General features: G+C 41.3%; 3 protein-coding genes across 3 annotated transcripts in view; all 3 read left to right on the plus strand.

Moving 5' to 3' along the window:
- Positions 1 to 15,346, plus strand: part of LOC111840966 (NACHT, LRR and PYD domains-containing protein 6-like) — a 136,975-nt gene that overhangs the window by 109,732 nt on the left and 11,897 nt on the right. The window lies entirely within an intron of this gene.
- Positions 1 to 15,346, plus strand: part of LOC140582250 (protein NLRC3-like) — a 113,105-nt gene that overhangs the window by 73,389 nt on the left and 24,370 nt on the right. The window lies entirely within an intron of this gene.
- LOC140582472 (protein NLRC3-like) lies at positions 4,250 to 6,229 on the plus strand. Its single transcript, XM_072706863.1, has 2 exons — positions 4,250 to 4,286; positions 4,461 to 6,229. The coding sequence occupies exons 1-2, from the start codon at positions 4,250 to 4,252 to the stop codon at positions 6,227 to 6,229; spliced, it is 1,806 nt and encodes a 601-aa protein (XP_072562964.1).

Genomic DNA, 15,346 nt, shown 5'->3' on the forward strand with positions numbered 1-15,346 from the left:
TAAAATTAATTTTCGTTGACTGGCTTATCTGACTGTTTTGTTTTGCTTAAAGCGCCTTAAAGTCCGGTGCGCCTTGTATGTGGAAAAAGTTTGAAAATAGACCACTGATTAACGGTGCGCCTTATAATGCAGTGCGCGTTATAGTGCGGAAAATACGGTAGGCTGTTGAAGTAGTTTGCTATCAGCTTCTGGATGCTTGGTGGTACATAGAAAAACTCCAGGGCGAAGGTGATGAGCTGGTGGGGAACTGAGCCGAAGGCGTTTGCGAGGTCTAACCAGACGACATGCAGGTTCGACTTGCTGTGCCTGGCTCTCAGGATTTGTTCCCAGATCATCGTAGCGTGTTCCACGCAGCCAGGGAGCCCTGGGACGCCTGCCTTCTGGCAACCAGTATGGATGTCATTGTTGAGCAGGAGGAAGTTGGTCAGGCATTTAGCCAGGATTAATCTAATATATGTTTAAACCTCAGTTTAAAGTTTACCTCCACTGTTTTTGCATGAGTGCTGCATACGTTCTCTGTGACAATCATAATCATTTTCATTCTTGTTGCTTATACAAATTTGTGAAAAATGTATGTTGAACTTAATTTTTGATATACACTCACCTAAAGGATTATTAGGAACACCTGTTCAATTTCTCATTAATGCAATTATCTAATCAACCAATCACATGGCAGTTGCTTCAATGCATTTAGGGGTGTGGTCCTGGTCAAGACAATCTCCTGAACTCCAAACTGAATGTCAGAATGGGAAAGAAAGGTGATTTAAGCAATTTTGAGCGTGGCATGGTTGTTGGTGCCAGACGGGTCGGTCTGAGTATTTCACAATCTGCTCAATTACTGGGATTTTCACGCACAACCATTTCTAAGGTTTACAAAGAATGGTGTGCAAAGGGAAAAACATCCAGTATGCGGCAGTCCTGTGGGCGGAAATGCCTTGTTGATGCTAGAGGTCAGAGGAGAATGGGCTGATTCAAGCTGATAGAAGAGCAACTTTGACTGAAATAACCACTCGTTACAACCGAGGTATGCAGCAAAGCATTTGTGAAGCCACAACACGCACAACCTTGAGGCGGATGGGCTACAACAGCAGAAGACCCCACCGGGTACCACTCATCTGCACTACAAATAGGAAAAAGAGGCTACAATTTGCACGAGCTCACCAAAATTAGACAGTTGAAGACTGGAAAAATGTTGCCTGGTCTGATGAGTCTCGATTTCTGTTGAGACATTCAAATGGTAGAGTCAGAATTTGGCGTAAACAGAATGAGAACATGGATCCATCATGCCTTGTTACCACTGTGCAGGCTGGTGGTGGTGGTGTAATGGTGTGGGGGATGTTTTCTTGGCACACTTTAGGCCCCTTAGTGCCAATTGGGCATCGTTTAAATGCCATGGCCTACCTGAGCATTGTTTCTGACCATGTCCATCCCTTTATGACCACCATGTACCCATCTTCTGATGGCTACTTCCAACAGGATAATGCACCATGTCACAAAGCTCGAATCATTTCAAATTGGTTTCTTGAACATGACAATGAGTTCACTGTACTAAAATGGCCCCCACAGTCACCAGATCTCAACCCAATAGAGCATCTTTGGGATGTGGTGGAACGGGAGCTTCGTGCCCTGGATGTGCATCCCACAAATCTCCATCAACTGCAAGATGCTATCCTATCAATATGGGCCAACATTTCTAAAGAATGCTTTCAGCACCTTGTTGAATCAATGCCACATAGAATTAAGGCAGTTCTGAAGGCGAAAGGGGGTCAAACACCGTATTAGTATGGTGTTCCTAATAATCCTTTAGGTGAGTGTATAAATACACCAATTTCTTACAACAAAATAATAAAATAATACCGTGCTGTCCTAGTATATTATACAAAATATTTTATCCCATGTTCCTGCTATCTTGTTGTATCTGTTCTGATGTTCTTCTGATCTGTTCTTCAAATAGCAGTTTAAGCTTTGGGTCCTTCCTTTGTCCACATATCCATTATTATTACTTTTATTTTTTGTTTTATTTAGTTTATCAGTTTTCTGATTTCGCATCTTTTTCAGGAGGCAGTTGTGTTGTGTTTCAGAAGCAGGCTACTTGCATAACCATAACCAAAGACAGCAATTCAAGTCCCACCCCAAAGTATCGAAGTACCAAAAAAGTTCCCCAGCTGGTTTGGCACTTTCAGTGCTGGAACCTTTGGTTCCTACAAACGTTCACATAGAGCCGATTGAACTCCTGTGCAGTGACTCTCTCAAGGCAAAGTATGACCCTGTGGGTGCTGCTCCGTTCCCACATTTCATCCCGAGACTTTGCCTTGTCTCTCTGCCTATAAGCTGCTCAGACGGCCTGCACATGCGGCAGCACATGATGAAGTGATTTGAGGTGTGATGAAGATGAACAAAACGTCACACAGGAATCATCTCTGTCAGTATGTTTAGTGTGTTGCCTGGTGTGAAATGTGTAGCACTGGTACAACTGACAGGGAAGAGAACAAACATAAGAGCATTATGGTAAATAGACTGCATTCATATAGTGCTTTTCTAGTCCTACTCAAAGCACTTTACAATACTTGCCTCACATTCACCAGCCACACTTACATTCATACACCAATGGCAAAGGCTGTCATGCAAGGTGCCATCCTGCACACTGGGAGCAATTTGGGGATCAGTGTCTTGCTTAAGGAGACTTTGATGGGGTCAGGAGGAACCTGGACTCAAACCTGCAACCCTCGAGTTGCCGAACGATAGCACTACCTCCTGCGCCACCATCTTCCCTTATGCTGCAGGGGTGGCTGAAAAACTCAGGAGGATTTTCACAGCATCCCTGTACATTTCAAACACATTGTACTCAGACACTCACACTGTAAGAGGACGGCTGTTTCTTTTTGTGTGTTGTTCTTATTTCTTATTTATTACTTTAACTTAAACTGCTAAACAGAGAGCTGCTGAACTATTATTTCACTGTTTCTGTAATAATGACAATAAAGGTCTGTCTGTCTGTCTGCCTGAACATAATTTTTGATGTAAGAAATACTGGTGTATTTATATAATAAAATTGATATAATTATATAATTGAGTTTATCATTTGCTCAGTTTAGTTGTCTGTCCAGTATAGTTGTTTATGTATGACAATTACACATGGTGTTGGCATAACTGTGCAGTTAATTTTACACACATAACTGTTGTTGGCTGCATTAGTTGATATTAGTTGTGCCAATTTGATTTTATTTGTCAATCCAGACGTTCAGCATTTCTTTCTAATTTAGATAGAGTTTTTAAATGAATAGAGGAAATATTTTTACAGTGCATCAACAATTGAATCATGGACAGAAAATAAACACTTTTGTATTTTTTAAGGTCTACTGTTTGTAAAAATGTTGATATTGAGCTTCCTGTCAGAGACCATCATAAATTCTCAGGATATTTACTCAGTTTGCTGCCTGAGGATGGTGAATGAAATGTTGTTAGTTAGCTCTGCTAATTAAGCTGAAATCTGTTTGAAATCAAGTTACTCCCTTTGAAAGCCATTGAATACAAAGGGCTACATATCAAACTGTCTGTCCTGCCTGCTGTGTCTCTCTGTGTGGCGGAGCAGGATGTCACTGGTTCTCTTCTGCTGTTATGAGAAGATTGATGTTATGAAGCCGCCCTAATAAATAAAGCTTAAAAAGGCATCTTACACCTTTACACATTAAAACACACCACTAGGTTATTCTGTGTCAGCATCAAGAGCACTTTTAATGGGACCATTACCGACTTTCTGTTACACTTGTGTAGATGATTTGAGGTCTTTATATTTCTGCCTTATTCACAGAGACCAAATGGAAGGATGCAGTTCAGATCTACAGGAGAAACCGGGTTTATCTTCCATATTGAAGGTTTGTATTCATTGCTGATATATATTTTCTGAAGTGTTGTGTGAATTGGCTTACATTTTATACAGCTGTACAGTAAGAAACTAATCATGTTAAAGGAAAGACATTCAAACCTGCAATTACAAATGAAACTAAGAAATGGTTTGCTGCAAGTAGCAATAATTAACTGTGATGGTTTATTTTAGTCACTAGAGGAAAATGCTGTGAGGTTCCTGAAGGATGAGCTGAAGAAGATCACGAGGTACCTAGATCAGAATTACCCAAAATGCTCTGAGCCTCAGCTGGAGGAGGACAATGACCTGAACAGTGATGGTCAGATGCAGAAGACCTGTGGCAGAGAAGCAGCTCTGAAGATCACACTGTACATCCTGAGGGCCATGGAGCAAAATGATCTCGCTGACCTACTGCAGAAGAGTAAGAGCTGAATCTCATTCTCTGTGTGTTTGTTTGGCCTCAGAAAAACAGTATATGGAAAAAAACATGTATTACATTTGTTTATCAATTAATTTAATTTGATTTAGTTTTGCGTATATGAGTAAAAATATGTTTTTTGAAAAGTCTGTGCATTTACCTCTCATTTCATTTCAGGGCATCTTCTATCACAATGTCAGCGCAGAATCAAATGTACCCTGAAGCAGAAATTTGAGTGTGTATTTGAAGGGAAAGCTAAGAAAGGACAGCCAATACTTCTCAATAAGATTTACACAGAACTCTACATAACTGAAGGTGGGACTGGAGGAGTCAATGATGAACATGAAGTGAGACAGATTGAAACAGCATCCAAGAAAAGGCTAACAGAAGATACTACAGTCAAGTGCAATGATATATTTAAACCCTTATGTGGGCGTGAGACACCTATCAGAACTGTACTCACTAAAGGGGTGGCAGGTATCGGGAAAACAGTCTCTGTGCAGAAATTTATTCTCGACTGGGTGGATGGAAAAGCAAACCAGGATGTTCACTTCATATTTGCTCTTCCTTTCCGGGACCTGAATTTGATTAAGGATAAATACAGTCTGATTCAACTGCTTCACCACTTTGTCCCTGATCTTAAATCAGTTGAATCCACTGAGCTGTTTAGGTACAAAGTCTTGTTCATCTTTGATGGTCTGGATGAGTGTCGCCTTCCTCTAGATTTTCGGAACAATGAGAGCTGGTTTGATGGAACAAAGAAAACGTCACTGGATGTGCTGTTGACTAACCTCATTAAGGGGAATCTGCTTCCATCCGCTCTCCTCTGGATAACCTCCCGGCCAGCAGCAGCCAATCAGATACCTCCTGAGTGTGTCCACCAGGTGACAGAGATACGAGGGTTCAGTGATGCCCAGAAGGAGGAGTATTTCAGGAGGAGATTCAGTGATCAGAGCCTGGCCAGCAGGATTATCACCCATGTGAAATCATCAAGGAGCCTCTTCATCATGTGCCACATACCTGTGTTCTGCTGGATTTCAGCCACTGTTCTTGAGAAGCTTTTTAGTGAGACTGACAGGGGAGAAATTCCAAGGACTCTAACTGAAATGTACACACACTTCCTGATCTTTCAGACAGGTTTAAAAAATGACAAGTATATGAAAAACAGTGAAACCAAGCTTAAGAAATACAGCAAGAAATTCCTTTTAAAACTGGGTAAACTGGCTTTTGACAACCTTGAGAAAGGCAACCTCATATTTTATGAGCAAGATCTGACAGAGAATGACATTGATGTCAGTGAAGCTTCAGTTTTCTCTGGAGTGTGCACAGAAGTCTTTAAGGAGGAATATGGGTTGTATCAGGAGAAGGTGTACTGCTTTGTGCATCTGAGCATCCAGGAGTATCTCGCTGCTTTATATGTATTTCAGTCAAACTCATCAGCTGACCTGCTGAAGACTGCAGTGGATCAAACATTAAAGAGCAAGAATGGACACTTGGACCTCTACCTCCGCTTCCTCCTGGGCCTCTCAACAGACTCCAGTAAGACTCTGTTACAAAGGCTACTGGGCCTCTCAACAGACTTGAGTATGACTCTGTTACAAAGGCTACTGGGAAAGACAAGAACCAGCTCACATGACATTAAAGAAACAGCCCAATACATCAAGGAGAAAATAAAGGAGAATTTATCTCCAGAAAGGACCATCAACCTGTTCCACTGTCTGAATGAGCTGGGTGACAATTCTCTAGTAGAGGAAGTACAAGGATACCTGAATTCAGGACGTCTTTCAGCAGAAGACCTCTCACCTGCGCAGTATTCAGCTCTGGCCTTTGTGTTACTGATGTCAGATGAGGAGCTGGATGTGTTTGATCTGAAGAAATTCATCAGATCAGATATGGAGCACTGGAGGCTGCTGCCTGTGGTCAAGACATCAAAGACAGCTCTGTAAGTGAGGATGTGAAAAAGTATCTTGTATGGCAGTAACATATTAACATTGTTTAAAATATGTAAAATATACATTTTATTTCTCCTTGTGGATTAATACCTGGGCTGGATTGTTTTTTTTTGATAATCTGGGACCCAGATTTTATAATGACTGAGGGTAGTGATGTAGTAAAACAAAAAGTGACATTTCCATGACCACCCAGTGTGCATCCTGACCTGCTATAGAAACAAAGGGGGTCTTTATCTGGGGGGTTAATGAATGAAATGATCCTTTATTTGCACAAGTACAGGTACATTGTAATGCTTCTCTTCTCACTCTCCATGAGAGACACAGACACATTTACAGGTGACACCAAGCTTAGGGTCACAGCACAGGGTCAGCTGACATCCAGCAGCCCAGGAGCTGCGGGTTAAGGGCCTCGATCAAGGGCCCACAGACATGTGACTGTTCTGCTGCGTGTCTAACCAGCGATCCTCCAACCACAGGCACAGAGGCTTAGCCCGCTGGGCCACACACCAGCCCCACAGACATGGTATGTGAGTGTTACTGTCAGCAGGTGTGTCCATGTGATGGAGCCCAGAGCTGGGAGCTTCCAGAAGACTGCTGTCTCTGACTGCTCACTGGCGCCCTCTGCTGGCCTCAGCTGCTCCTGGCTGAGGATGTGACGACACAGCTAGTCAGGCAGTAATAGATTAACATTATTTTAAATTTACAATGAAACTATATGGTGGCATATTCGGGCATAAATGAGGGCACAGGTACAGGGGCGCCTATAGTCATAAAATGTACATAAGAACATAAGAACTGTACAAACGAGAGGAAGCCATTCGGCCCATCGAGCTCGCTTGGGGAGAACTTAACTAATAGCTGTTGTTAAAATCTTATCTAGCTCTGATTTAAAGGAACCCAAGGATTCAGCTTGCACTACATTATCAGGAAGACTATTCCATACTCTGAATACACGCTGTGTAAAGAAGTGCTTCCTCAAATTTGTTTTAAAATGTTCTCCCGCTAATTTCTAGCTATGGCCACGAGTTCTAGTATTTGAACTAATGCTGAAGTAACTATTCAGTTGAACAGCATCCAAACCTGTTAGAATCTTATAGACCTGGATCATGTCCCCCCTCAGTCTCCTTTGCTTGAGGCTGAACAGATTTAGCTCAACTAACCTTTCCTCGTATGACATTCCTCTAAGACCAGGAATCATTCTGTGGCCCTACGCTGCACCTTTTCTAAAGCAGCAATGTCCTTTTTAAGATATGGTGACCAAACCTGCACACAATATTCTAAGTGAGGTCTCACCAAGGAATTGTATAATCTTAGTATTACCTCCCTTGACTTAAACTCCACACACCTGGAGATATACCCCAACATCCTATTGGCCTTTTTTATTGCTTCCCCGCACTGGCGAGAATGAGACATGGAAGCATCAACATACACACCAAGGTCTTTCTCATAATCAGCTACCTTTATTTCAGTAGGTCCCATAAAATACCTGTACTTTATATTTCGGCTCCCTACATGGAGTACCTTACATTTGTCTATGTTAAAATTCATCTGCCAGGTATCGGCCCAGTCACTAATTAAATCAAGATCCCGCTGTAGCTGCTGAGCCGCTAGTTCAGTACCTGCTACACCACCCACCTTGGTGTCATCTGCAAATTTCACCAGTTTACTGTATGTATTGGTGTCTATATCATTTATGTAAATTAGGAACAATAGAGGTCCTAAAATTGAACCCTGCGGTACCCCACTATGAACGCAGGCCCACTGTGACATTGAGCCTCTTATAACTACTCGCTGCTTCCTATCTGTTAACCAGTTATCAATCCAGGTCGCTACAGTTCCTAAAATACCTTTCGCTTTAAGTTTAAGTGAGAGCCTCTTGTGGGGGACAACATCAAAAGCCTTTTGGAAATATAAGTAGATGACATCATAGGCCTTCTTATCATCAACTTCCTGAGTAGCTTCCTCAAAAAACTCCAACAGATTTGTTAAACAGGATCTACCTCTCCTAAATCCATGCTGGCTATCCCTCAAAATGTTATTTGAGTCCAGGTAATCTACCATTTTCTCTTTGATTATAACCTCCATAACTTTACCAGTTATACAAGTTAGACTGATTGGCCTATAGTTTGACAAATTACTTCTATCCCCTTTTTTGAAAATGGGCGTTATGTTGGCATGCTTCCAATCAGAAGGTACCACACCTTCAGATAAGGATTTTTGTAGTCGCACTGTCTCCAATAATGGTCACAAAATGCAGCTGAATGCTCGCAGTCTGGAAACATGTGAAGCCACACTTTTGATTCTTAGGCATTATTTACATTAAGTGAAAAACAAAAACAACAACACACGTGCGAACCGGTTCCCAGGTTTGTCTCTGGATGCACTTTTCTCCTCTATAACATGTTTGTGTGACGTTACATTAGACAGCTAATCACCAGTGACTTTAAAATCTTTACGCGAGTATGCTGCATGCTTATTAGCTCACAGGTGCTGAGATAGCGTTTCGGTATCGGAATTTAGCACCGAAAGAGAATAAATTTTCGAACCTCGATATGATCAGAGCAGTTTGGTCAGTACCACAAAAGTACAAACGGGTCTGGATGCTGTTCAGCCAAATGACTATTTCAATATTAGTCTAAATACTAGAACTCGTGGCCATAAGTGGAAATTAGCGGGAGAACATTTTAAAACAAATTTGAGGAAGTACTTCTTTACACAGCATGTAGCTAGAGTATGGAATAGTCTTCCTGCTAGTGTAGTGGAAGCTAAAACCATGGGTTCCTTTAAATCAGAGCTAGATAAGATTTTAACAACTCTGAGATATTAGCTAAGTTCTCCCCAAACGAGCTTGATGGGCCGAATGGCCTCCTCTCGTTTGTAAATTTCTTATGTTTTGTTCTTATATACCGAAATTCGATACCCAGCCCTACTTTGGGGAAACCTGGCAGAACGATGGCTGACGACTGCAGTGGAAGCTGTTTCATTGGTCTGAATATATTACGAGAAGATTCATATATAATTTTCACACACATCGTTAATAATACAGAGTACCATTAACTATGTGTAAGTTGTGTCTTAAAATGGTTTATTTTCCAGGTTGGACAGCTGTAATCTCACAGAGAAATGCTGTGAGGTGCTGGCTTCAGCTCTCAGATCAAACGCCTCACATCTGAGAGAGCTGGACCTGAGTGACAATGACCTGCAGGATTCAGGAGTGACGCTGCTCTCTGCTGGACTGGGGGATTCACACTGTAAACTGGAGATACTGAGGTCAGTTTTACTGGGTATTCCACACTTTTAACTAATTATTGAAAGGAGTCCCTTTGTATGAAAGTAGTCGCATTTGCTTAAAAGTGATACTTGTATTGGTGAGGTGATCTTAGTTATCTGAGAGTTTTTTTCTGTCTCTCTGCAGGCTGTCAGGCTGTAGAGTCACAGAAGAAGGCTGTTCTTCCCTGGCTTCAGCTCTGAGGTCAAACTCCTCACACCTGAGAGAGCTGGATCTGAGCTACAATCACCCAGGAGACTCAGGAGTGAAGCTGCTCTCTGCTGTACTGGAGGATCCCAGCTGTAAACTGGAGAAACTGAAGTGAGTATAGTATATGCATTTTTACAAAAAACAAACTGGACACCAAGAAAACCCACAATGCATTTCAGCAGTTACATAAACAAACACAAACAGCTTCTTTTTTCTTCTCCTACTTCCTTATATCCCACAATCTTATCAGCCCTCGGTCCATGTTAGAAATAATTAAGCAGTGAAGCAGGAAAAATCCATTCAACCATATAATTCTTGCAAAACATTTGTGTGGGTTAGCAAAGTTCACGGTACTATTACAGTTAAACATTAACTGACGTTAACATATGTTATGCATAAAAATATAATGAACACCAATCAGAATTGGGATGATTGTTAAAATGATTTTTAGTAAATTAATTGTTGTCAAGTGGATTTAAATGTGTTTAATTTTTTTAAGGGTGAACCGGTGTGAACTCAACGAGAAATGCTGTGAGGTACTGGCTTCAACTTTAAGATCGAACTCCTCACCTCTGACAGAGCTGGACCTGAGTGACAATGACCTACAGGATTCAGGAGTGAAGCTGCTCTCTGTCTGGCTGGGGGATTCACACTGTGAAGTGGAGATACTGAGGTCAGTAGTATTTGGTATTCCACACTGTCAAGTGGAGATACTGAGGTCAGTAGTATTTGGTATTCCGCACTGTAAACTGGAGATACTGAAGTCACTATTACTTGGTATTCCACAGTGTAAACTGGGGATACTAAATTCAATATTACTGGGTATTCCACAGTGTAAACTGGGGATACTGAGGCCAGTATTACTGGGTATTCCACATTGTAAACTGGAGATACTGAGGTCAGTACTACTGGGTATTTAATGTTGTAAACTGTAATTTAGGGCTGTCAAGATATCACGATTATTTTGGTCAAAAGTAGTAATGACATTGTGATATCTAAAAACTTTGAACAAAACAATTATAATGATGCATAAACCAGTCAGATTCATCTTTAAATTTGTTTGTGTGTCTTCTCTTTTTTTGGCAAATGAGATACATTCAAAATACGAGTGTAGTGAGCTGGAGAGTCTGTAACCAGGGGCGTTTCTAGGATTTTCATTTAAGGGGGGCTCAGCCCCCATAGATGTTTAACACATATTTGGCTTGTTCAGAATCAGTACTCAAATGAGTCTTCCTGATTCCTCATACAGTGGGTACGGAAAGTATTCAGACCCCCTTCAATTTTTTACTCTGTTATATTGCAGCCATTTGCTAAAATATTTAAAATAATTTTTTTCCTAATTAATGTACACACAGCACCCCATATTGACAGACAAAAAAAAGAATTTTTGAAATTGTTGCAGATTTATTAAAAAAAGAAAAACTGAAATATCACATGGTCCTAAGTATTCAGACCCTTTGCTCAGTATTTAGTAGAAGCACCCTTTTGAGCCAATACAGCCATGAGTCTTCTTGGGAAAGATGCAACAAGTTTTTCCACACCTGGATTTGGGGATCCTCTGCCATTCCTCCTTGCAGATCCTCTCCAGTTCTGTCAGGTTGGATGATAAACGTTGGTGGACAGCCATTTTTAGGTCTCTCCAGAGATGCTCAATTGGGTTTAAGTCAGGGCTCTGGCTGGGCCATTCAAGAACAGTCACAGAGTTGTGAAGCCACTCCGTTATTTTAGCTGTGTGCTTAGGGTCATTGTCTTGTTGGAAGGTAAACCTTCGGCCCAGTCTGAGGTCCTTAGCACTCTGGAGAAGGTTTTTGTCCAGGATATCCCTGTACTTGGCCGCATTCATCTTTCCCTCGATTGCAACCAGTCGTCCTGTCCCTGCAGCTGAAAAACACCCCCACAGCATGATGCTGCCACCGCCATGCTTCACTGTGGGGACTGTATTGGACAAGTGATGAGCAGTGCCTGATTGTCTCCACACATACCACTTAGAATTAAGGCCAAAAGTTCTATCTTGGTCTCATCAGACCAGAGAATCTTATTTCTCACCATCTCAGAGTCCTTCAGGTGTCTTTTAGCAAACTCCATGCGGGCCGTCATGTGTCTTGCACTGAGGAGAGGCTTCCGACAGGCCACTCTGCCATAAAGCCCTGACTGGTGGAGGGCTGCAGTGATGGTTGACTTTCTGCAACTTTCTCCCATCCTCTGACTGCACTTCTGGAGCTCAGCCAAAGTGATCTTTGGGTTCTTCTTTACCTCTCTCACCAAGGCTTTCTCCCCCGGTAGCTCAGCTTGGCCGGACGGCCAGCTCTAGGAAGGGTTCTGGTCGTCCCAAACGTCTTCCATTTAAGGATTATGGAGGCCACTGTGCTCTTGGGAACCTTAAGTACAGCAGAATTTTTTTTGTAACCTTGGCCAGATCTGTGCCTTGCCACAATTCTGTCTCTGAGCTCTTCAGGCAGTTCCTTTGACCTCATGATTCTCATTTGCTCTGACATGCATTGTGAGCTGTAAGGTCTTATATAGACTGGTGTGTGGCTTTCCTAATCAAGTCCAATCAGTATAATCAAACACAGCTGGACTCAAATGAATGAATGAAGGATGATCAGAAGAAATGGAAAGCACCTGAGTTAAATATATGAGTGTCACAGCAAAGGGTCTGAATACTTAGGACCATGTGATATTTCAGTTTTTCTTTTTTAATAAATCTGCAACAATTTCAAAAATTCTTTTTTTTGTCTGTCAATATGGGGTGCTGTGTGTACATTAATGAGGAAAAAAAATATTTTAAATGATTTTAGCAAATGGCTGCAATATAACAAAGAGTGAAAAATTGAAGGGGGTCTGAATACTTTCCGTACCCACTGTAAATAAGACAGTAGGTTCTACATTCAACCCCTTAAAACTTTATATTTACTAGGCTATTTAATCTAATTCATTAATATAGACAAACATTGTTTTAATGTACTTAAACAAAACATCTTTTTATATATCATTCTTTTTTTGTTTCTATTCATTAAAAAAGAAACTTTTTCTAAATCAAAGTGAGAAAAAACCCTACTAATAAATGTTTTTCACGATCTGGGACATTATTTAATACAATACAATATTTATTACAAAAAAACAGGATTTTTCTATCTCTGTAAATCATACTGCTATGCAGTTAAAACGAGTGCATTGAATGCTGTCTGTCACTGTTTTTAATCATTTATGTGCATAACTCTATGGCAGTTAATGCCATGCACTGTGTAATCTTTTATATAGACAGTTAGGTTTTCCAATTAAAACAGCATCATTGTTTTATAAAGTAGACTATAGGTTAATAGGGTAAGTATTAAGGGCTTCCTTTTCGCTAGAGGAAACAGCTGGTGTGATGACGTAACACAGCGAAAATTTTGACATTTTTTGTAAACTGTATTTATGAAAAAGGACTGCACTGATGCAGATATAACAATTTATTGAAAAACACACACCTTGGCTTAATCCTCGCTCTGTGATGCCGCAGTCTGTGATGCTTCAGTTGAAGACCGCGCTGAAAGACGTTGCGGAGCCGAAGTCTGCCGCCGTTTTCATATGAAATTTAAAGGGGACGTGGCCGATCAGCAATTTGTGTAAAGTTTATGGAGAATTTTTAGGGGGGCTGGGTACAAATGTTAGGGGGGCTAAAGCCCCCCTAAAAATGGCCTAGCGACGCCCATGTCTGTAACCATGACTGTATAAAAGCACATGTAAGGAACAATTACACCCCCTAGTGGATGGTGGAGGAACCCCGTCTTTTTAACAAATTCTTGTAGTGACACCATTCATTTTTATTTTAACGGTTTACTCATTTTTATTTATCAGGTTCATTTTAAATGTTATTTACTTTTTCCATTTTATATCTGATCCCACTGATCTGGAGTGAAATTAATATGGCTACAACAAATGCAAAATACGCCAAACTTCATGGATCTGTTCAGAGTGAACCAAAGCTATAAGTGACTAAAATACCACGTCGCTGGATTGCAGCAGTTTAAGCTGATAGAAATATAAGATAATATTTAAGATACAGGATATTTAGGTAATAATGTTGATCAAAAAACTGGAAATAGACAACCGGAGCGAACACTTAAAATAACAAGCAGTGGAGATCATGTGATTTCCGGTCCCACAGAGGATGTTCTGGAAACATCTTAACACTTAATGGCAGAATCAGAATGGCATGTAGTGGAAACCTTTTAATATAATGACCAAAATAGACACCATTATAACTGAAGATTTACTTACATTTATTTGCTAGTTGTAAGGGCAAGGAGAGAAAACACAACTGCTAAAGCGGACCTTTCTTCCGATGACATATATATACGTAAAGCATGCGGGAGCAGCAGAGAGACAGAAAATTAAACACCCCCTTTTTAACCGGCTCCTACATCAAATAAAGGCAATGTAAGCAATAATAATAATTGATACTTAATTAATAGAAATTGTCTTTTACGCCTCCCTCAACTTGCTCTTTGTGGAGTTAGTTGTCCGCGAAGGGCAGCCTCCTATAGCGGCACCCAGGGAGCTGGGGGTTAAGGGCCCGCAGACGTGCTGAGGCCTTTATCTCTTTATAAAATATGTCATGTTGATTCAACTTTTCACAACATGGCAGAGACTGTTACTGTGAAATATGGTTACAAAACCACATCATCCAGTTAATTTATTGTCTCTGCACCACTTGTGACCTTCATCTTTATTTATTTGTTTGTTTGTGTTTATTTATGGTGAGGAAACACACAACAAGTTAACACTAAGGCATTAATCTGAAAAGTAATAGAAAAACAGCCAGAAGGAAGAAGGAGAGAGAAAGAAAAAATCAACAGGAAAAACTGCAGTGACAGAAGCACTAGGTGTTATTATGCAGTATATATGTGAGGACTGTGAGGGTGTGTACTGTACTTTACCCTTAACGAGGGGCGTGTGTGTGTGTGTGTCTGTGTGTGTGTGTGTGTCTGTGTGTCTGTGTGTTTGTGTGTGTCACTGTGTGTGTGTCTGTGTGTCACTGTGTGTGTGTGTGTGTGTGTGTGTGTGTGTGTGTGTGTGAGTGGGAGACAGAAGACTGTTCTGGTGTGATGCATTAAAAGAAGCGGAGCCTGCAGGTTGGCCCAGCCCAGGGCGGGAGAGACCAGTGGGTGGGAGGGCGGCCCCTGGAGAGTGGCCCCTGGAGGGCGGCCCCTGGAGAGTGGCCCCTGGAGAGTGGCCCCTGGAGGGCGGCCCCTGGAGAGTGGCCCCTGGAGGGCCCCCACCCCTGGCAGCTCAGTGACCCACCCCTGGTGACCTGCCTCACCCAGAGGCAGAGGGGAAAAGGACCACTCCCCCAAACTAGGGGCTAGTGGAAGTGGCGGGACCGGGGGGCGAGTGAAGTCAATATTTAATGTGAGGAGTCGTAGAGGGGTGAGGAAAAGAAAGAAAAGAAAGGGAGAAAGAAATGAAAAAGAAAAAAATAGCAAAGAAGGAAAAAAACAGACAGGATTGTATTTATATGTGATGGTTATGGATGATAAGAGGCGTAATTGTCAAAAAGAAAAAAGTAAATTAAAAATACGTAATTCCACATATATAGTAATACATACACAGAGCATATGTATATACACACACACTGTCATATATGTATA

The sequence above is a fragment of the Paramormyrops kingsleyae genome, chromosome 24, assembly GCF_048594095.1.
Source record: "Paramormyrops kingsleyae isolate MSU_618 chromosome 24, PKINGS_0.4, whole genome shotgun sequence".
NCBI lineage: Eukaryota > Metazoa > Chordata > Actinopteri > Osteoglossiformes > Mormyridae > Paramormyrops > Paramormyrops kingsleyae.

Bases quoted from the DNA above. Each gene is read 5' to 3' on its own strand.
- LOC140582472 (XM_072706863.1), top strand. From the start codon at position 4,250: ATGGAGCAAAATGATCTCGCTGACCTACTGCAGAAGA. The intron at 4,287-4,460 runs GTAAGAGCTGAA...ATTTCATTTCAG, and splicing joins CGCTGACCTACTGCAGAAGA to GGCATCTTCTATCACAATGT.